The sequence below is a fragment of the Emydura macquarii genome, unplaced genomic scaffold (genome assembly GCF_026122565.2).
Source record: "Emydura macquarii macquarii isolate MOO-44397 ecotype Brisbane River unplaced genomic scaffold, CSIRO-AGI_Emac_v2 contig_1146, whole genome shotgun sequence".
Lineage (NCBI taxonomy): Eukaryota > Metazoa > Chordata > Testudines > Chelidae > Emydura > Emydura macquarii.
The window spans coordinates 12214501-12235620 of NW_027131283.1; the positions used below are offsets into that span (position 1 = coordinate 12214501).

Consider the following 21120-nt stretch of genomic DNA (forward strand, 5'->3'; position numbering starts at 1 on the left):
GAGGCAATCTCCCATGCCTGTTTAGGAAATGGTAGGTGATGATCAGCAATTCAAATTTCACTTGAAGTGCCTTTCATAGTTAATCTCTGGTCGAATGTACTGCAGTAATCTAACCTAGAATTTACAAAAGACACCTGTCTATTCACTATATTATCTCTTTTTGGTATTTTAGCATTGTTCAAAATGGGCTAGGCCCTGCCCACAAACATAGGAAACACAGCCTGTGTCCCCAAAGGTTCATAATCCAAGAGAAGACACTTATGTGTCTCAAAATACAGATTTTTTTTGGAAGGGTAAAAATCCCATTGTTTGTTGTTATAGACACCATGGCAAGCCCAGGAAAAGATAATTATAGAATGAAAAGTTACAAGAACAAGGCACTCAATCCTCAAGAAATGCGCAGACGGAGAGAAGAGGAAGGAATCCAGCTTCGGAAACAAAAAAGGGAAGAACAAGTAGGTTTCTAAACATTAAATTTAATAAACAAAAAAGTGTTACATGTTTGTCAACTGAGAGCTTTCCATTCATAAAGATTTATTTCTATATAATATTCATATCAACAGACTGATTTTTTTTTCCAGTAACTAGTTGTTTACAGATACATACTAGAGTTTGGTTTTTAAAAGAAAATTAAGAAGCTAACAGAACCTTTTGTTTACACACACAAAAATTAAATGTCTGCTAAAGCATAAATACTACAGTTCACGTTTGTGTCTCCAATATATAGATAGATACAGGAAGCTAATAGTAAACTAGGTCATTAGTTATGTCCAGGTGGTAGTGGTAAATATTAATATAATGGCAGTGACCTGTTGTGATGTCAATTTCTTCTTCAGAGTTTGTCAATGAACAATGTTAAAATAATGTATGTGAATTTTGGTCAGTTACTTTGTAGTTAAGAAGTAATTTATCTAATATGTAATTACCATATATAAAGAGAGCACAAAATTCCTTATGAAACTTTTTGAGGTCAGATGGTTAAGAACGGCGTATGGAAAACTAGTGCAGCAAGCGCCATTAGTCCAGTTTTGGTGACTTTAAAATACCTTTCAGTACGCAAAACCATTGAGAAATTGGTTCCAATTATAAATCTTCCATTTCAAAATCTGTTTTGAATTGTAAGGAGTGAAATAGTGAAACTATAAAAAAGAGCATTGCGTTTCTTTGTTTTCTTACCCCTCACATTTTTAAACATTTCTTATAATTTAATAAACAACTTTTCTGCTCTTTTCTGGGTTACAAATCCTATAGTGCTGTTTGGGTTTTTTCCTTTAAATTCCTAAAACTTTATTTTAGGATCCCCAGTTGCATGGGTGATTGGGGAGGGAGAAGAAGGGAGACAGTATATAGTCATTGTTAAAATTTAGTACTACTTTCTTTTTAAACAAAATTTTAAAAATTGAGACATTATTATCACCCATCCTAATCTATATGCCTTACTGTTTCATAACATCTAGTATCATAACATCAAGTATCATAGACTTTCTGTGAAGTTTCTGAGAATTGTTGAGAAGTTCTGATTACTGCTTTTGGAAACCTATTTTCTTCAAACTTATAAAATATCTATAACAGTCCATACCTCTGTATGCTTTGGATCTCTAGCCCATAAATTAAAAAAACACAAAACAATGTAAGACTTGACACATTTTTTCTTTTAGTTGTTTAAGCGCAGAAATGTTTCTGTCCCGGGAAATGAAGAGTCTATGGTAGAAAGCCCCATCCAGGATCCTGATGTTAGCTCTACTGTACCTATTCTAGAAGTAAGTAACACATAAATACATTTAAAATATATTTACAAATGCGCTTAAAACTTCAAATAAGATACCATTCTCTTTCATTTTTAGGAAGAAGTTATTACAGCAGATATGGTGCAGATGATTTTCTCAGATGATCCTGATCAACAGCTCACAGCAACACAAAAATTTAGAAAACTGCTTTCTAAAGGTAAATCAGCATTTTACTTTTTTTATGCTATTCTTGCTATGTTCATTTTACATTGAATTTACGACTAACACTTCTATCTTGAATTTGTAACTTAAAAAAAAAAGCAGGTTTTGCTGGAGCTTCTAGCTGTGTTTAAATCAGATGAGTGGTCTCATTCATTTGGACATAATGGCTAAACACAAAAAGCTTCATTACAGTAATGTTAGTCTTTCAGACAAAGTAACAAAAGCAAGGATATTGTGTTTAAAGGGTGCCAGGACAGTGATTGCACACTTACCAGTGTTTGTGGCATTTATTGCAACATTTGAATTCCTTGAAACAATTTTTGATTTAGCTGCTAATGTTAAAATGCACTTGCAGTTTTGTTGTTGTTGGCATTGTGGCTGATACCAGCAGTGGCCTCTGTCTCTAATGCTGATTTGTTCCTTCTCTATGGAACATGATTGACTCATTCTGTATACTCAGATCTTTAGCAAAAGTGAGTCAAATGTTATAATATTTGAAATAATTATGCATCTGAAAGAAGTCCGGAGAACTGAAATTATTTGTAAGCCGTATTAGATATGTGTTTACTTAGTCATTTAAAGTAGCTATCTAACCATTACTATTTTGGTATTCTCCTGTTGCATTTTTCCTGTTTAATATCCAAATTAAAGTAGTCAGTTCTGAGCATATTTTTGTAAAGTTCCTTATTTTCTGAAGTACAAAAGGAGGAGATGGTGGTAATGTTGGTGCCTTCTCTTCCCTCCTGTCTCTCCTCCCTTCCCCCCCATAGCTTTTTTTATCAGTGTTTAGAGCACTCACTTGGGATATAGAAAATCCGGGTTCAATTTCCCCCTCTGGGTGAGGAGGAGAGAGGATTTGAACACCCGTGTACAAATCCTCTCTCCCTCAGGGAAAGAGGGGATTGAACTGGTTCTCCCACATACCCGGTGAGTGCTCTAACCACTGAGCTTAAAGTTATAAGGCGATCACTTCCTCCTCCAGCCAATTTGTGGAGTCAGACAGACACCTAACTCATTTTCTCAGACTGACTTACCCGCTTAAGCTGCCTGACTCTAAGAGAGGGTTCCTGGTGGTGGATCCATATCAGGGATAGATTTTTCCCTGCAGCCTGGAGTTAGACACCTATCTTTGTGAGAAGGGAGGGGCATCTCCCATTGGCTAGTGTAGGTGGCTCCCCACCTAGCATGCTGGCTTTTTGTGGTTCACATTCTAAGGTGTCTGTTTCTTCCCGTTCATTGTGTAGGGAGCCTAAGCACCTAACTTAGGCTTTTTGGAATGCAGTGTTGCATGGCTCCTAAAACTTAGGTGTCATGGTGCTCAATGATGCTAATCCATGCCTGACTGACTATAGGAGGAGCCTTGAAACTGACTGTAGAGAATGTGCTGCCAGATACACAAATTCAAAGGGAAAAATACTTTTTTTCCTGTAACCTCTGTTAATGTAATTAGATGTTATCTGTAACAATAGTAAGTTAATAGAAAATTCAAATAAGTGTATTTTTTAAGAAGATGATGTCCCTTAAGAGACTCGTTAAAATATAGTGATGCAGCCATTTGATTTCTTTAAACATCATCTCTTTTTTCAAGTAAATCTGTGAGCCTTTCTTCACAAGTATGTGATTAATTATATTATTGTATCTCTGAAGAGCCTCCCCAGCACAACTTGTAGACAGAATTTCAGATTCTCACATTTGGAAACATTCTAAAATGAAGTGCTTGCATGACATTAGCACCTCTGGCTGTGATTTTAATAAGCTGAGTATGAAGTCTGATTTTTACTGGATTCCAAATTATTGTCTTTCATCTCGTGATTCTGGACTGTCGTTGCTTTGATTTTATTTTTCGGCTGTTGGTGAGTCTTGCAGAAGTCTGCTGATACGTTTTAGCTGAACAAAGATCTGCTTGAATAGCAGATTTCTCTCTAGATTGCAGTTGGAATCCTAATGGCAGCTTCAACCACTAGCTTTCTTGTGGCTCTTCGATTTTGGCTGCATAGCTGTGAATAGTAGATTGTACCGCTATTAATTTTCCAGCAGAAATGTATATTAGGTAATTGCTATTAGCTAGTAAAAGGAAGTAATGAACACTTTAAAGCTTGGACGACATTGCCCTGAAAGATTGGCACAGAGTAGACAGTGTTACAATAAGCTGATTATAGGCTGTCATGTATGGGGTTGAAAAGTTACCCAGATTGTACACAGTAAGGGTATGTCTATACTGATGGTGGCAAAGTCACCGAGGTCAGATATACCTATCTGGATCAATTGAGCAGTAGTCAGTGAAGACCCGCTCAATCAATCCAGAAGGCGACGCTGGTAAACCACCCCCTCAAGTGGCGCAGTGCTGCATCGATGGGAACACAGTTCCCACCTGCGGAGTGCAGTGAAGACACCGTGCAGAAGGGAAGCGCAGTAGTCGACAGGAGTTACGCAAGCTACTCTGCGTAGCTTACGTAACTCCCATCGACTGCCGCCGAATTGCCAGGTTGGTGTAGACCAGGGCTAAGATACTCAGGTACAGCTTCGCTAAACCACTGTAGTGTATTAAGTGCTTGTCAGCAAGGAAGCTAACATTAGGAAAGCGAAATAGCTAGTGTAGGAATATAGTCCCACATTTGACCTGAGTCAGTTTAATTGAGTTTAGATCTTGACATAAGTGATAGGCCCAATATATGTTACCAGGAAGAATGAATTGCTTGTTAAATTTGTTGTGATTCTGAAAATACAAGTGTTATCTAATTTAAGGGTTGGGATAAGCAATAGAAATAAAGAAAATATGATTGATTGAGCACTAGGTGCAGTAAATAATTTGTTAGAAATGCTTAGTTCAGAACCTAGGGAAAAAATATAGCCAAGTGAGATAAGGTGAGAAAGCTTGAAGAAAGCAGTGTGTTCTACACTTCTTGAGCTGACTTTAGCTAAAGTCTAGTAACCTGCAATGACCTCACTTGTTTGTGTATAAAAAGCAAGGCTGTCTAGCAGTTCTTTCAGTTTTTCCTCACCACTTTGGAGTCATCCCATGATAGGAATGTGTCTTCCAGGCTTGAACCTGTTGTAAGTATTTTGGCTAATGCTTATGACTGTATTGTTGCTTGGTTTAGAATATGGATGTATGTGTATTGTGGATTAAACACACCCAAAGTGGTCTTTGGGACTAATAAACAAATATTTGTATGGAACCTGAGTAATGGTAAACCTTACTAAACTTGGGAAATTATTTCCAATAGCTAGTTTATGAATTTAAAGCGCAATAGTTACTCTGCACTAACTCTTCACGTGGATGCTCTTATTGTGCACTAAGAGTACTTTTGTGCAGTTTTTAGGTTAATCTACTTCAAACTAGCCTGATAAAATAATGAGCAAGGGAACTAATTTTATTTGAGGCTATAATTATGGCAGGGATTTCCTGAGAACTGTGCTCAGTAATCAATCTCATATTTAAGGTGATGTAGTTTAAGCTGTTGACTTTCATTTTCATTAGTGCAAATAACCCTTTTTTTTCCCTCTTAGAGCCTAATCCACCTATAGATGAAGTGATACAGAAACCAGGAGTTGTGCAGAGGTTTGTGAAATTTCTAGAGAGGAATGAGAATTGCACTCTGCAGGTGAGTGGATATTATTGATATTGACTTAGGTTTGGGAATGACAAAAAACCTCAGAAAACAAAACTGGGGAGAATACGGTTTTAAAATTGGATTTAGTAATATGTGGGCATCGGGAATTTGTATTCTAGTTGCATGAAATGTCAGTGAATTGCCACTTACTAAAAATCATGATACGGCCTTCAAAAGACTTCCATGCTAATCTCCCTATATTCATTTTATCAATCCTATGCTTCTGTGTGAATGGCATTTTGTTCAAGTGAGTCTTCAAACTGGAATATTGGGTGTTGACACAGATGTGTTGGCAAGATGAGACAGCATCTGCCCACACCATGCCTGGTTTGAAAACAGTAAAACTTTGAAAACTTTTATCTCTATTTTTGTGATTAGTAACTTCATTCACAAATCTTATTTTTTTTAAAAAAAGGAAAAAATGGTAAATAAAAAATTTCTATTGCCCTCTCTCAGAAAATCTTAGGAAGCTTTTAACAAACAATAGCAATACACCTAGTTCTGTCCAACACTGTTTTCCTCATGGAAAGTCAGACGAAGGCCTTGTCAACACTTGGAAAAATAAATCAACATAAGATATATCATCTTACAGCCACTGCTATAATTACAGCGATGGGTGATGTATACACTGCTTTCCTTGAGTTGGTGGAGTGTGTCCTCACCAGGAGCACTTCCACCGACCTAAGGGGCAGTGTGGGGAGCTGAGACCCACCTCTCGGCTCCCTGTGAGCTGCCTTACCCACTTCTTGATTCCAGCCCCCCGGGGACTTCTCTCCCCAGTCCCAGCCGGGAGCCTGGAACCAGCTGCCCCGGGCTTGAATTCTCAGCTGGAATCGGGGACCAGCTACCTCAGCTTTCTTGTCAATTTCACAAATCGACAAGAATGACAGCCCTCCATCACTGTAAGGGACATAGTGTCTACCCTGACACTACATCGCCTTAGCTATGCTGACAAAAGCCCTACATCTCTTGTCAAGTTGGTTTTATTTTGTCAAAAAAACAAGGCAGTTTTGTTGGCAGGAGGGTGATTGCAGTGTGTAGACCAGCACTGTTTTTTTGGCAAAAGCTGACTTTTGTTGACAAAACTCTCTAGGTAGACCAGGCCTAAGGACATATCTACACTACAAAATTAAGTCGATTTAAATTAGGTCGACCTAAAGCCGCTGCAGTGATTAAATCGGCCCTTCATGTCCACAGCGGTTTGGGTCTTCACAAGGAGCACTTGCACCAAATTAAGTGGGGCATTGAGTGTCATTGACAGCAAGAGCCCCGCTACCCGCCCTATGCGAGGTGGGCAGCAACAGGCGATGTAATCAACGCAGTGTCTATATAGACACTGCATCTACCTAACTACATCAATCTAGGTGCTACGCCTCTCGTGGAGGTGGAGCTATTAAATCAGTGTAGCAGGCAAGTTAAATTGGTGGGAGGAACATTGTAGTGTAGACACTTACACAGATCAACGTAAGCTGCTTTGTCAACCTAACTCTGTAGTGTAGACCAGACCTAAGACTTTGTTTAAACAAGAAAGTAGTACCAGAATTGACTTTAAGCCAAACTGAAATAGACCTGGTTTAAGCTGAAATAAGTGTCCGTGGTTTGCACCAGTTGAACTAAATTAGTTTAAATAACACCTTTAGTTAAATCATTGCAGTTTTCTTGTATAGTCAAAACCTAAAAGCTTGTCTACACATGGAGTTAAATCAGGAACAGTGAATCAGGAAGAACTGTGTGTGTAGACAAGCCCTAATAATGTAATCAACCCAACAGCTTCCAAGATGCATAATAGGTACAAGATAATTTAGTTAATTCCAGTGACTTTCTTCTTTGTGAAAGTATAGTAATAGAGAGTTATATTTTAGTATCAAAATCTAATTGGAAAATAAACTGATAAAACTTCTAATATATAAAATGTACTCTGTTTAACATGTTTGTGCTTTCCCACTAAATGACTTCTATTTGTCTTTCTCCTGCAACAGTTTGAAGCAGCTTGGGCTTTGACAAATATAGCATCTGGAACTTTTCTACACACCAAAGTAGTAATTGAGACCGGAGCTGTTCCAGTTTTTATTAAGTTGCTTAATTCAGAACATGAAGATGTGCAGGAGCAGGTAAATATTTGTGGTTTTATAACATCTAAATAACTGTTCTTTTTTTGTTTCCTCTACGTATGATTTAAAAATGTTTTGAGCCGTAGAATCTGTGTGGTAGTTTATTATGATGCAGCAAAAATAAGGCTCCATGTTGTATGCTCCTTTCACTTTTCCATCTCACAGATCTCTGTCTTTTTTCTGTGCTGCCGCTTATGCTTCCTCTTCGCCAAGCTCTTTTTTTAACCTCATTCTGTTTCCTCCTAAAATCTCATTTTCTATTGTGATGTTTAAAAGAAGTGAAGGGATCTAAGGCATTGCAATAGAGAAAATAAAATAACCACCAAGATACCCATATGCTTTCTTGAGCTACCACATGATCTTGTTTCTCTTATATTTCCTCTAAAGTTCTTTTCCATCCCTGGTGTATCTTGCTGAATTTAGGGGTGTGGCATTTCAGAGCAGGGACTGTCATTTACTTGTTTGTAAAATGTATAGCTCATTTTGGAGACTGAAAAATGAGAAGCAGTAATAGTCCCTGATCTAACAAATCCTTTATAATGACTCCTTTTAGATGTAACTGAGTTGCTTAGCCAAAGGGGATTTTATCCTTTATTGCATATAGAGAGCAGACTTTTTCATTGCAGAGAAAATTCAGATATCTTTTTTTGGTTGATGCATATTTATTCACGTTATAAAATACCATTCATTACAGATATAATTATTCAAGAGTTTGTTATTTTTGTACAAATCTATTGCCTTTATGAAGTTTGGCTAAAAAGCTAGAAAGCCCTGTCTTGGGTAGGATATAATTTATGATATATACAAATTTGATTTGTGAAAGTTGCACAGCAGAGGATTTTTTCTTCTGGAATGTTCAGTTTATAATCATATCACAAACTGTTTTGACTCTATCATAGAAAATTGCTGTGGGAGGAAGACATAATGTATAGTCTACACTATTAAAATATTTTAAATAAATGTTTATTGTGTGTATCCTAGCTTACTTTAGCACTTTGTTTTCTAAAGGCAGTGTGGGCACTTGGTAATATTGCTGGAGACAATGCAGAATGCAGAGACTTTGTCTTAAACTGTGGAATACTCCCACCACTCTTGGAGTAAGTATTTAAGCTTATTTTGTAAGTAAAACATACAGTTCTAGAGAATGGGGACCATATGCTACAAGTTGGGTGTGTGTGTGTGTGTGTGTGTGTGTGTGTGTGTGTGTGTGTGTGCATTTAAAAAAAACCTACACATTGACTTTTTATTTTCTATAGGAAATATTTGAATGTAGATTGTCATTTTTACTTTACTAGCTCTTAGAACGGACTATAGGGTTTTTTATTTTTGATGTTATGAGTCTAACACTTGGAATATTTAGGCTTGATTTGTTCAGGTATTTTAATTGATTTACTTGTTGAAAACTTTAAAAAGGCACTGGTTTTGTAGACCCAAACAACACAGATCCTTGGCTGCAGCCATGAGTGCGCTGCCCAAAACAGGTTATGTGGGAGAAGGAGAAATTACTTTAAGCCACTTTTGCCATACTCTGATCCTGAGCTAGCCAGGTCAGTTTCTCAGACTTATTCTTCAAATTATGCAAGCTTCCAGTGGCCCCAAACCTCAGCCTTTCCACTTGCTTTGGCAGCCAGGAAGGAATTGACACAGCAGAGTAGTATTCCCCCGGAGGACCCCACCATGTTAGTAGCTTTAGGGATATTTTATGTGGGCGTGGTGGTGACAGCACAGCAGAAAATTTTGCCCATCTTGAGCTTTGTCCACACATCAAATTATTCAGGAATAACTCTGAAAATGAATTAAATTAAACAGGAACAAGGTGTTCTTATTCCAGAATAGAAGTGTATGTGTACCTGGGAGTTTGTGACTTGTGCTGGGGGTACCCAGGGTAGTGAGGCACCTGACAACCATGGGCCTTTAGCAGGAGGAAGCCTCGTCTGCCTGCAGTGGGTTAGTTCAGGATTCACAGATTCGCTGCTTCCAAAGAAGCTGTACCCCCCATCTTACAAGTTTCACCTGAGATCACTGCTCCACTTGACATACAGCACTTTTACTGGTTTTCACTATAAACAGATATGTTTGTTTAACAAAGTACAGCGATTCAGGTGACGGCAAAGAGAACTATTGAAAACTAGTGCATACATATAAAACAAAATTAATACATTCTGGAATCTAGACTTAGATACTTTCATGCCTTATAGAGCGAAGCTCACCTGAATTCTTTCCAGTCTTTTATAGCCAAGCTTGGATGTGGACTTCCATTCATGAGACAAGTCACACTGTCACCTTGCCTCTTCAGTGAAAGATCTAAGGTGTCCTTGTATACCCCCAGATACAGCAAAACAATTTATTGTCCTTATTCATAAATGGGTTGCTGACCCCTGTGTTTTTCCTGTATATCCCTTTCTTGTAAATTTTGCAATCTCTTAATCGGCATCTGGCTCAGTATGCAAATAGGCATTCATTGTGAGGCACATAATGACCAGACTGGGTGATATGTGTCTGTTACCACCTGCCTGAAAGGAACCTGTCTGAAGCCTGGTCTACACTACAGACTTTTGTCGACCAAAGTTAACTTTTTGCACTGAAACAGCGGTGGTGTACACACTGCAATGCTCCCCTGGTTACCCAACTCCCCTGATTTTGCGACAAAATAAAACTACCTCGATGAGAGGCATAGTTTTTTTGTGCCAGACTTTTAGTGACAAAACATCAATGTAGGCACCTTACTTGGTTCTGCACAGTAAATGGCTTCCAGGAAGTGTCCCACAATGCCCATCCTGACTGCTCTGGCAGTCAGTTTGAACTCTGCTGCCCTGCAGCCATCCGCACCTCCCCTTTAAAGTCCTAGGAATTTTTGAAATTCCACTTACTGTTTGGTCAGCGTGGAGAGCTCAAATCACATTTTCCCCGTTGACCATGGCAGCTCTATGCACCAAATTCTCTCCCGTTTGGAGCACATTGGAGCTTCTGGGTATGATCAGCATTGGGGAGAGGAAGCTGTGCAGTCCCAGCTCCGCTCCAGCCGAAGGAACTTGGATACTGACGGTCAAATTTCTTTTTTAATGGCGGAGAAAAGCAATGAATGGGACATGCTGCAGTGGAGCTGCAGCTGGGGTACTGAAAGGCTAAGGAGTCAAACCATCGCTCTTGTGCAGAGCCAAAGACCTGCCGCTTCTATAAGGAGCTCAAAGCCATCCTCGGTGGCGACCCCGCCTCCCCAGGCGACCCCACCTCCACAGGCCTGGAGGTAGTGGATACTGGACTCAACCCCGATGAAAAAGTTATGGACGAGAAGGTCGATTTGGAGAACAATGTGAAGCAGGGGACCGTGTCATTTAGTGACACTGGAACCAGGCCCTGTTCTGTATCCAGAGGGTTCAAGCCAGTCCCAGGCCTCCAGCTCTGGCATGCAGGATGCAGAAGAGGGGAGCTCGGGTAAGTGATTTTTTTTTTTTTTTGAGCTAATGGTGCTTGGTTACATGAGGTACAGGTACAGCTGTCCTTTACTTTGTTGCATTATACAGCTGGTTAAGGGGATAGAAAAGCACAAGAGTTGCTGTGTTTGCATGTGCTTCCCATTCTCCTATTCAACTAGATAGTGCGGTGGAAAATTTAATGCACACCGAGATTTCATGGAAATCCTACAGAGAGATCTCTAGGAAACTTTCCTGGAGGTACTTGCCAATCCTCTGCCGGAGATTCCTCGGCAGAGTTGCTTTGTTTCTTCCTCCATTGTAGGAAACTTTCCCGTGCCAATCAGCAATCGCTTGTTAAGGGACCAAAGTGGCACACAGGCAAGCAGCATAGGGACCTGGTTTGAAGCTGCTTGTGTGGAGGAGATGCACCCTAGCATCCCTGCTTACTCTGAGGAGTGAGATCCTTCTATGGCTCCCGCCTCTGGAAAATGGTATTGCAATTTAAAATTTTGTCCCCATCTACCTGAATCAGTACCCCCAAACAATCACCCAGAACCCCCAGCTTGAATGCTTCCCTCCTCACCCCCACGGGCACCACTCACCATCCGTTGTTGATCGTCGAGCTGTGCACTTGCCAGGGGACTGTGAGAGAGAGGTGTATTTTTACATAATGAATCAGTGCTGCTGTTGCACTTACAATCATGCTTTTGTTCATTGTTTATTGTGCTTCTACAGATGTGCTCTTGAAGGGAAACCCCTCCACACCTGCCGAGCGGCTGATAAGAAAACGACCACAGAGAAGCAAAGAGGAGATATTCCAAGAACTCCTCCAGCCCTCTGAGATGGGGAAAAAAAAGAAAAAAGGGTATGGGGAGACACTGATCAAAAATCAAAAAATTTATAGGCAGGAGAGGAGGGAAAATGAGGAGCGAGTGATAACAGGTCACGAGCACATGATAAAAGCCACGAAGGAGCAAACAGAGTTGCTAAAGTCACTTATAACGCTGCAGACCGAATTCATGTGTGTTTTCCCCCACACACACACACACTCCCTCCACCCTGCAGCCAATACAGAATTGCTTTCCATGCCTTCTCCAAACTCCACCCACACATTCCTATCAAACTCCCAGCCCATTTTGGTACCCTTTTCACTCCAGCCCTTCAAACAGCTTCCAGAACAATAGCTGGACTTACACCTAGCTATCACAGCTCTCACTGCCCTTCTCTGCTTTCTTCCTTCCAGCTTTTTGTATGTGTTGTGAATAGTTATTATTTAATAAACGTATTAATTGAATAATAAGCCATCTTTATTTGTCTCTTGCACACAGTGATTGCAGCTCACATTGATACACAGTGCAAGCTGGATAGCAGTCATAACATGGCACAGTGCTGTTTACAAAGACACCTTATTGTTGCACGTTGTCAATGGCTCCTTAAAGTCCCCCTGATTCAAATGGCCCCCCTTTTGTACTCCTCTGATAGCCCTGGCATCTGGTTCATATTCAGCCGCAAGACAGTTCATCTCTGCAATCTACCCAGGGGCAAACTTTTCACCCTTAACTTCACAAATATTATGGAGCACTCAGCAGGTGGCTATAACCATGGGACTATCTTCCTCACTTAGATCTAACCTGCCATAAAGACATCACCAATGAGCTTTTAATCTGCCAAATGCGCATTCAGGTCATTTGGCACCTGCTCAGCCTGTAACTGAAGTGCTCCTTGCTTCTGTTCAGGTTTCCTGTATAAGGCTTCATGAGCCAAGGCAGTAAGAGATAGGCTGGGACTTCCAGGATCACTATGGGCACTTCAACATCCTCCACACCTCTCCATTAGAATCTTTTGGTCTGGAAAGAAAGTCCCTGCTTGCAGCTTTCTGTACAGGCCAGTGTTCCTGAAGATGCGTGCGTCATACACCTTCCTGACCTAACCCCATGTTGATGACTGCAAAATGCCCATGGTGATCCACAAGCACTTGCAGTATCAAAGAGAAGTACTCTGTCGGAAGATGGCCTGGGGCCAAATTTGGGAAATGTGTGCCATCTATCGCCCCACCACAGTTAGGGAATCCCATCGCTGCAAAGCCATCCGCTATTTCACACACATTTCCAAAACTCAGTCCTTCGTAGCAGAATGCAGTTAATGGCCCTGCACACTTGTGATAACAGCTCCAGCGGTGGACTTTCTGACTCCAAAATGATTAATGACCAACCAGTAGCAGTCTGGAGTTGCCAGCTTCCACATAGTGATTGCCAAGTGCTTCTGCACCGAAGGGGCAGCTTTCATTTGAGTGTTCTTGCGCCACAGGGCAGGGGCAAGCTCCGCATAGAGTTCCATGAAGGTGGCTTTGCGCATTGGAAAGTTCTGCAGTTGCTGCTCGTCATCCCAGACCTGCATAATGATGTGATCCCACTCCTCAATACTTGTTTCATGCGCCCAAAAGTGGCAGTGCACCACATTTGATGTTCCGTAAATGCAAACAGTAATCCAGCGTTGTTTGTTTGCATTGCATGCAGCAGGTCAGGTGCCTTGGATTCCTGTTCCAGTTGGCAGCTCATTTTCAATATGTTCAGAACATTTACAACAACAGTGGACAGCAGTGCAGAATCCATCCTTTCATATAGAGATTGTGGGCACGTAGGAAACGAGCCATTGAAAAACGCAGCAAAACGCAGTTGGAAACCCATGGAATGACAGTACAGAAATCACTGAATCATGGGACGTTGAGCCCTCACCCATGATGCACTGCAATCCTCTTTGCCTTCCCACAACTTCTAGTGGCCCAAGGTGGCGAGTTGCACAGTGGGATAGATGCCCATAGAGCACTGCTAGATACTAGCTGATGCTAGAGCATCAACTGTGGACACGCCTCGGCAACACAATGAGTGCTGTGTGGACAGGCACAAATGCTGTAATGATAGTGCTTTTTGATCGTTGTTGTCACTGGTGTCAACAATACTTTCCAGTGTAGACAAGGCCTGAGACACGTCACCTCCTGGTTACTTGCCTTCAGAACATAATTTTCAGTATAGACATATAACTCCTAAAATATCCATACATAAATCTCCCAATGATTATGGTGACCAGTGGGCTTCTACTCTCAGTAGAGACTTCATATGACATCCTCAAGTTATTTATGCATATATCTGACATGGTGATCCCTGTAAAACTATGCACCCCTCCGCCAGTTGACACCAAAATGTCTGTGGGTTACAGAGTTATTCATGAATAGCTTCTGTGCTTTAAATTCGTACTGTACCTTAATCCAAATAAACTTTCAAGTGTAGAGGAGCCCTAAGGATTTCTTGAAATAAATAACCTCAGTGTCTTACAAACAACTTGAAAATGACAAAAACACAGAACAATGTCTCTGTCCATTCCTTCCCAGTTTTTGCAGACCAAATAGTGCAGCATTGTTTAAGCATAAAAGTAAACAGTATAAAAAGGGCAAAAAGTAAATTAGATTTTAAAAAATTCTTCTCGTAACATAGGTAGCAATCTTTTTAAAAAATGAGTAGACTGAATGAGTTCCTTCCCTCAACAATGTTGTGTGATTGTGAATGAGGGGGATGTAGTTACACAGTTGAGTAAGGGGAAGTTCATGGTTCACAAGAGACCATCTATTAAACTGGTCTGTGCTATGAGAATATGGCAATGCAAAGAAAAATTAGTGTTTGCAAGAGGAAAGGAATTTGGAATTATTTCTAGACTTCTGACAATATTAACAATCACAGGAAAACAAGTGATTACCATTCCTTCGTAGTGAATATAATGTAATATTTGTTCCCTTGCTTGGCAGATTGTTAACAAATTCAAATAGACTTACAACAACTAGAAATGCAGTCTGGGCTCTCTCAAACCTGTGTAGAGGCAAGAATCCACCTCCAGACTTTAGTAAGGTATGTAAGGTGTCAAAATATTTCACTTTTAAGAAACTTATAAAATTTGAAGGGGCTTGTAATTTAACATTCTCATACTGAGAAGAATCTTCTAGTTAACCCAGTTAGTCTCTAGGGTAAAGGATTTTTTGTTATAAGAAGAAATATATGTAATAAATCCATATTATCTGTTCTCATTCTGAGCTTGATTTAAATTAGGTTTATGCCAATAAATAGTCACCATTTTGTGTGACACAACAGAAAATGTAGATGTTACCATATTATATCCAGAGCTTTGTGTATTTCTGCTGACCTTAATGCTAGTGCAAAGAAGTCATATTGATTCATTCACCATCTGAAAACCAAGCCAAATCCAGTTGTCTAAATAAGCTCTAGAGGGGTAGGCGTGTTAGTCTGTATACAGCAAAAACAACGACAGTCCTGTAGCACTTTAAAGACTAACACATTTAATTTCTGCAGGCATAAGCTTTCATGGGCTGTAACCCATTTCTGTTTCTTGCATCTGATGAAGTGGGTTACAGCCCACGAAAACTTATGCCTGCAGAAATTAAATTTGTTAGTCTTTAAAGTGCTACAGGACTCTTGTTGTTTTTGCTAAATAAGCTCTGTTAATCTTTTATGATGCTTTTTAGAAACGAGAATAAAGTGAGACTTTTCAACGACTTTGAATAGTTTAACTTTTCATAGTATCTTGCTAGGACACAAGGTTCTTGTATTTTGCTATATCTCTTTAGCAAAATAGTATTAATGTGGTGATGTTTTAACTTTGAATTAGCAATCCATATTTGTAATGTAAATATTTGTAAGTCAGGCACATTTTTGTATCCTTATCCTAAAGCTTTTAAATATTTTTTCCATGAAGTAAAATAAAAGTGGGTATTCTGGAAGAAGAGAGTGATGTCAGGACTCTGGGTTCTACTCTCAATTATACTTGACTTAGTCTCTCACAATTTTCCCTTCTGCAAGACTTTTTTCATAACGAGGCAGTTTTATTATAAATTTGCTACTTTAATTTGACTCTTGTGGGGGGATGTTATCAAAATAGTGAGTAGTTTCCTTATCTTGCTACTCCAGTTTATAAGTTGCTGCCTTCAATAATAGCCCTTTTAGGTAGTGTGGAACAAGGATGCTCTTATGCTACTCACTTATTCCCTTCTTTGAGCAACTGTTACTCAGAGTAGCTCCCATGCCTTTCACAGTAAAATAATTAAAATGAGGTAGAGGAAGCTGAATTGTGTAGCAGCTGTCAGATGAAGAGAGAAGGAAGCTTAATTCCTACAAAGAACAGTATCCCAGCCTTGACCATTGAGGGGGAAATTGAGGGGTGCGATAAGGCTAACACAGGCTGCTTCATCAGACAAACTCCTGTCCAGTTGGAGGTGATAGGTAGAGATTAGGTTATAAGCTCTGCCCAGAGACTGCAAGTGAATGGGAACTGAGATCAGAAGAAACTTGCCTGTCTTGGCCCTGTAAAACTCAGTTGTGTAGTATATACCTTATAATAGGATACCAATAAGTGAAAACAATGCAACTAACATCCTATTCGTTTTTGTGACGGTTAAACACCAGATACACTCTTCTATATTTAACAATTACTTTGATCTGCTAATACAAATGAGTTGACATGGGGCTTCAGCATGAGCTGGCATCTGGTCTGCCAGTGTCACAGTATGATCCTTTTCTGTAAAGTGATTTATAATCATGTAATTCCTTCAAGTGGATAGGCTGTAAAGCAAACCTTACCAGATAAAACAGTTTCTGGAACATGAAATAAATCATTTCCTTTTCTTGCAAAGACTACTGCTACTGCAGGGTTGCAAAGTCTTTGTAGCAGACAATGTGATATAGTAAAGATAATTTCTGCAGGATTCTGATTTGTGCTATCAGTCATCCTCTAGCCTCTGTACGTGGAACAGTCCATTCTGAGACTGTAAGCCTACACTAATCACTATATAGGGCATGTCATGTAATAAACATTTTCCTGTTATCATGGGGGGGGGGAGAAATTTGAATAAAAAACTGGAGGAAACATCTAATCCTGTATAATTTTTTTTAACCTAGGTTGCTCCTTGCTTAAATGTTTTATCAAGACTGTTCTTTAGCAGTGATCCAGATGTTTTAGCAGATGCTTGTTGGGCCCTCTCTTACCTTTCAGATGGACCCAATGAAAAAATTCAAACAGTTATTGATTCTGGAGTCTGTCAAAGATTGGTGGAACTTCTTATGTAAGTGCTTTTAGTCAAATCTCTATTTTAGGGTGTTGCCAACAGGAACACGGGCTCAAACTGTTGGCCTGTGGTATTGATGGGCTGTCCTCTCTGGTTACTCCATTTTTTTTTTCCTGTCCTCTCATATGCTCTGCATGAGGTGACTGTCTCTCTGGCTAGTGCTGCTTCTGGCTTGGGCAGCTCCTTGGATTTTTCCTAGGTTGCTAGTGAAAGATGCTTCCTCCACAGCACTTCTAATGTGGAAATCAAGGGATTATTCTTGAGACATGAACTGGCCTGAAAACTTGAGTTTTTGAATTTTGTTGTTTGTTTGCTTTCTTTGGTAATACTAAACTCTAAGGGCTCCATTACCAGAAACAAAGTGTTAATGAGTGCATAAATCCCAGAAACAGTCTTGTGCTATTTTTCACACTGCCCCAGTTTACTAGTTGGACAGTTCATAGATGCCTAGGAGGGAAAAAACAAAAACCATTCTGCACTAGTAGACTGCAGAGTAACAGTATGGATCCCTAAACTGCTCAGTCAGCACTACTCCCTATGAATAGCTTTAAGGAGAGGGGGCTAGACATGGCTTTTTTTGTTCGTGGTTGGTGAATGAAAGTTCAGTGGACTCTTGCCCTAGTTGGTAACTACATTGTCGTCTCCATGTTACTGGTTTGTGAGGAAAGAAGGGAGTCAGCCTTCCAAAAAGCTGTAGTTGGAGGAAGGGAGATATCTTTAACTTCACTGCCTCTGCTTTTAGACTGCATGGCTATTTCAGGAATTTTGCTCACTGGATTACGTGTCATTCCCAAAGACCCAGTAATTCTGTGATGTTCAGGCAGGGTGAAGTCATTCATGTCTATCACAGAGAAGGCTATCAGTGTTGCAACTTCCAAAAGGAAATCTTTCCTTTAAAATAAGCAATTAGACTTAACAGCTGTGGAGGAGAATTTGGCCAAACAGTGGAAGATTACAAGAGATGGCTTCTATTGCCATGACTATAAATTTAAAGTCCTATCAGAAGCCTAAAATAATCCAGTTGTAGAAATTGTATAATGTTTGGCGACCTCAAGCATTTTAACATTTGTACTGTCTCTAGGCACAATGATTACAAGGTCGTGTCTCCTGCATTAAGAGCAGTTGGAAATATTGTGACTGGTGATGATATTCAAACACAGGTAAAGACCAACTTTTAACTTGAGAAATATAGTTAATTTGGAAAAGAATATAGAATATTTTTGGTGTAGAAATCAATTATGCTATTTAATGAACTGATTAAGGCTATTAGTTGCATCCATATGTTTGTCTAGCAACAGGTGTTCGGAAATTATAGTGAAAGGGGCCATATAAGAATTTAGGCACTGTCTGTATTACCAGTCTGACAAGATATTAATAATTTTGGCCTAGGACTTTTACTTGTAATTGCTGTGAGGATAAGTTAGTTTAGCCATCCTGGGGGTAAATACTGTGTTCCATTTTTTAATTTTATTCCCTTGTTCTTTCCAGGTGTTAGTATAATACATTTTCAGTAATTATTAAATGCAGTTATGTCATTTATGTAATCACTTGGATGAAGTGTCTTTACTAACCATTCTAGTTGCCTTCTTAAAGGCACATGCAAAGTGATTCAAACCTTCCTCTCCTTCTCCATAAAAACTTCAGTCATACAAAGGTATCAAAGTGGACTGCAATTGTGGCTTCCACTTCAGTAAGAACCTTACAAATCACAAGCAATAGACTAATGTTTTATATTAACAAAAGCTTATAGAATAGCTTTAGTTTCCTATATGGAAACTGTACTCCATATACTACTTGTATTTATCTGTTGCAGTTAGGTGCTACATTAATTATTCGTCCATGATCTTGTACTCCCACTTGTATAAGCCTTCCTGAAGATTGATCAAGTGATGACATTAAATTTTGGGCAGATAAAGATAGACTCTGCTTTAGATAGAGCTTACTATCTAAAAGACATAGAGAACAGGAAGTTGATTTAAATAGTTATGCATTTTTTATTGGGCCTTGCAGAAGTAAATTTTTAAGAGGGATTTAAACAGAATGGCACGGTCCTAGTGCACTGTGGATTGAGAGAGCATTGCACATATAAAGATAGCAGGGAAGAAGGCATGACAAAGGGAGAGGTGATATAAAATGAGGTTTGGAATGTAGATTGTGCCAGAATTATGAAGGCATTGGAGGAGGTACAAAGTGCTTAAATCTGTTACTGAAGACATGAAAGAGGCAGTGGAGGAATTTGACACAGAGAAGGTCATCTCTCTGTAAACAGATTAGCTAGAAATAAAATTTTGATCACTGCAGTTTTGGACTCCCAAAAAGGGAACAGTATAGGTTTCAGGGATGCTAGAGAGTAGAAGATTACTGTAATAAAGCCTGGGATGTGTATGCCCTGGACAAAACTTCTAGCATTTGGAATACACACACACAAAGAAGGTTGATCTTTACTTACCGGGAAATTCGGCAGCAGTCAACGGAAGTCGCTTTCCTAAAGTCTATTCTGCACGCCGTCTCCACTACGCTGTGCTGATGGGAAATGCATACCCATCGTCGCAGTGCTACGCTTTTTGTGGAGGTGGTTTTACTAAATCGACTTCTGGATTGAGTAAGCAGGTTTTCACTTCTGCTCAATCAATCTGGATAAATTGATCTGATGGCGGCGAATTTGACATACCCTGAAGGTAAAGGGCTCAGAGATGAAGATGATGTCAAAAGCAATGGAAGGAGGAAGAAAGGGGGCTTTAGGAGGAGAAACAAGAAACTCCGTGTCTAATTTGAATTGATGGCGGTGCTGGGATAGGTCAGATGTGAAGAGTGATTTTTGAGTCGTCATATAAATCTTGAATCTGTGGAGTATATTACTTCACCAAAGGATAAGTATAAAAGAAGACCATGTAGTAGGTAATGCACACATAAGGATGGAGGGAAAGATAAACTAAAAGAGCAATTGGAGGTAGACAGAGAATCAGGACAGGATAGAACCACAAAAGTTGGGGAGAATGGTTCTTTAGAGTTGCATTTACATAACTAAGTGCAGAATATAGCCCTCAATAGTTAATTATTTGTGCATTCAGCATTATTGGGAAAAATGATACAGGGCGATCTTTAAGACCTCCACTGTTTCTGCCTTTGTTTATTTTGTCATTGGCATGTATATTTACTTGATTTTTGGACCTAGCTTCAGTAACATGAGTGTAAATTAGGCATATGTTTGCCTACCTAAATTATTTAAGAATTTATATACTAGTCTTGTACCTGTTCCTTTTTCCTCTCCATAACAGCTTTCCTATATTGGCCTAATCAACTGCATCTCTCTCCAAATCAAAGTTGTCTGTTTCTCTTTCCGTGTCACTATGCTGCTATTAAACACCTTCATTCTGGAATACAGTATCTGTGATAGGCGCCATAAAGTATTACACTATTCTTATAAAGCTTCCCTTTCTTGAACTCAGCTGTAGACTGTAAACTGTGCCTTTTTATATTGTATAGGCAGAAATTTTTCAACTTTCAAACTATTTTAGGTAATTCTAAAATGCTCTGCATTACCCTGTCTCTTGCACTTGCTGAGTAGTCCTAAGGAATCCATTCGAAAAGAAGCATGCTGGACTGTTTCTAATATCACTGCAGGAAACAGAGCTCAGATTCAGGTAATGAACTGTTAGTAATATAAGCATCTTCTTCCAAACTAGCACTTAACTGCATTTTTCTTTCCAGGAGAAAAGCGCTAACATATTCTACCCTTCCATTTTGATTTTTAGTTGTTCCCAGTTACTGAAAAGCAAATTGAGTTGAAATACTATTTCTATGTTACAAGGACATGTTTAAATTTGACAAACATGAAAGATGCAAAGGATGTTTATAAAATATTTTTTCAACAGTATTAATGTGACAGTTGCTGTTTTTCCC

The 21120-nt window shown here is 39.4% G+C and overlaps 1 protein-coding gene across 3 annotated transcripts in view; it reads left to right on the forward strand.

Moving 5' to 3' along the window:
* The window catches only part of KPNA5 (karyopherin subunit alpha 5), a 31901-nt gene that overhangs the window by 2286 nt on the left and 8495 nt on the right, over positions 1–21120 (forward strand). For 2 of the 3 annotated variants that reach the window (XM_067546638.1, XM_067546640.1), the window contains exons 1-10: positions 244–455; positions 1659–1760; positions 1845–1944; positions 5460–5554; positions 7543–7674; positions 8683–8771; positions 14890–14989; positions 17051–17214; positions 18299–18377; positions 20736–20861. In XM_067546638.1, the coding sequence (XP_067402739.1) occupies positions 261–455; positions 1659–1760; positions 1845–1944; positions 5460–5554; positions 7543–7674; positions 8683–8771; positions 14890–14989; positions 17051–17214; positions 18299–18377; positions 20736–20861 (1182 nt within the window). In that variant the 5' untranslated portion in view covers positions 244–260. Of the gene's footprint in view, positions 1–243; positions 456–1658; positions 1761–1844; positions 1945–5459; positions 5555–7542; positions 7675–8682; positions 8772–14889; positions 14990–17050; positions 17215–18298; positions 18378–20735; positions 20862–21120 lie in introns of those variants that run through there. The other variant, XM_067546639.1, reaches the window with a different exon arrangement.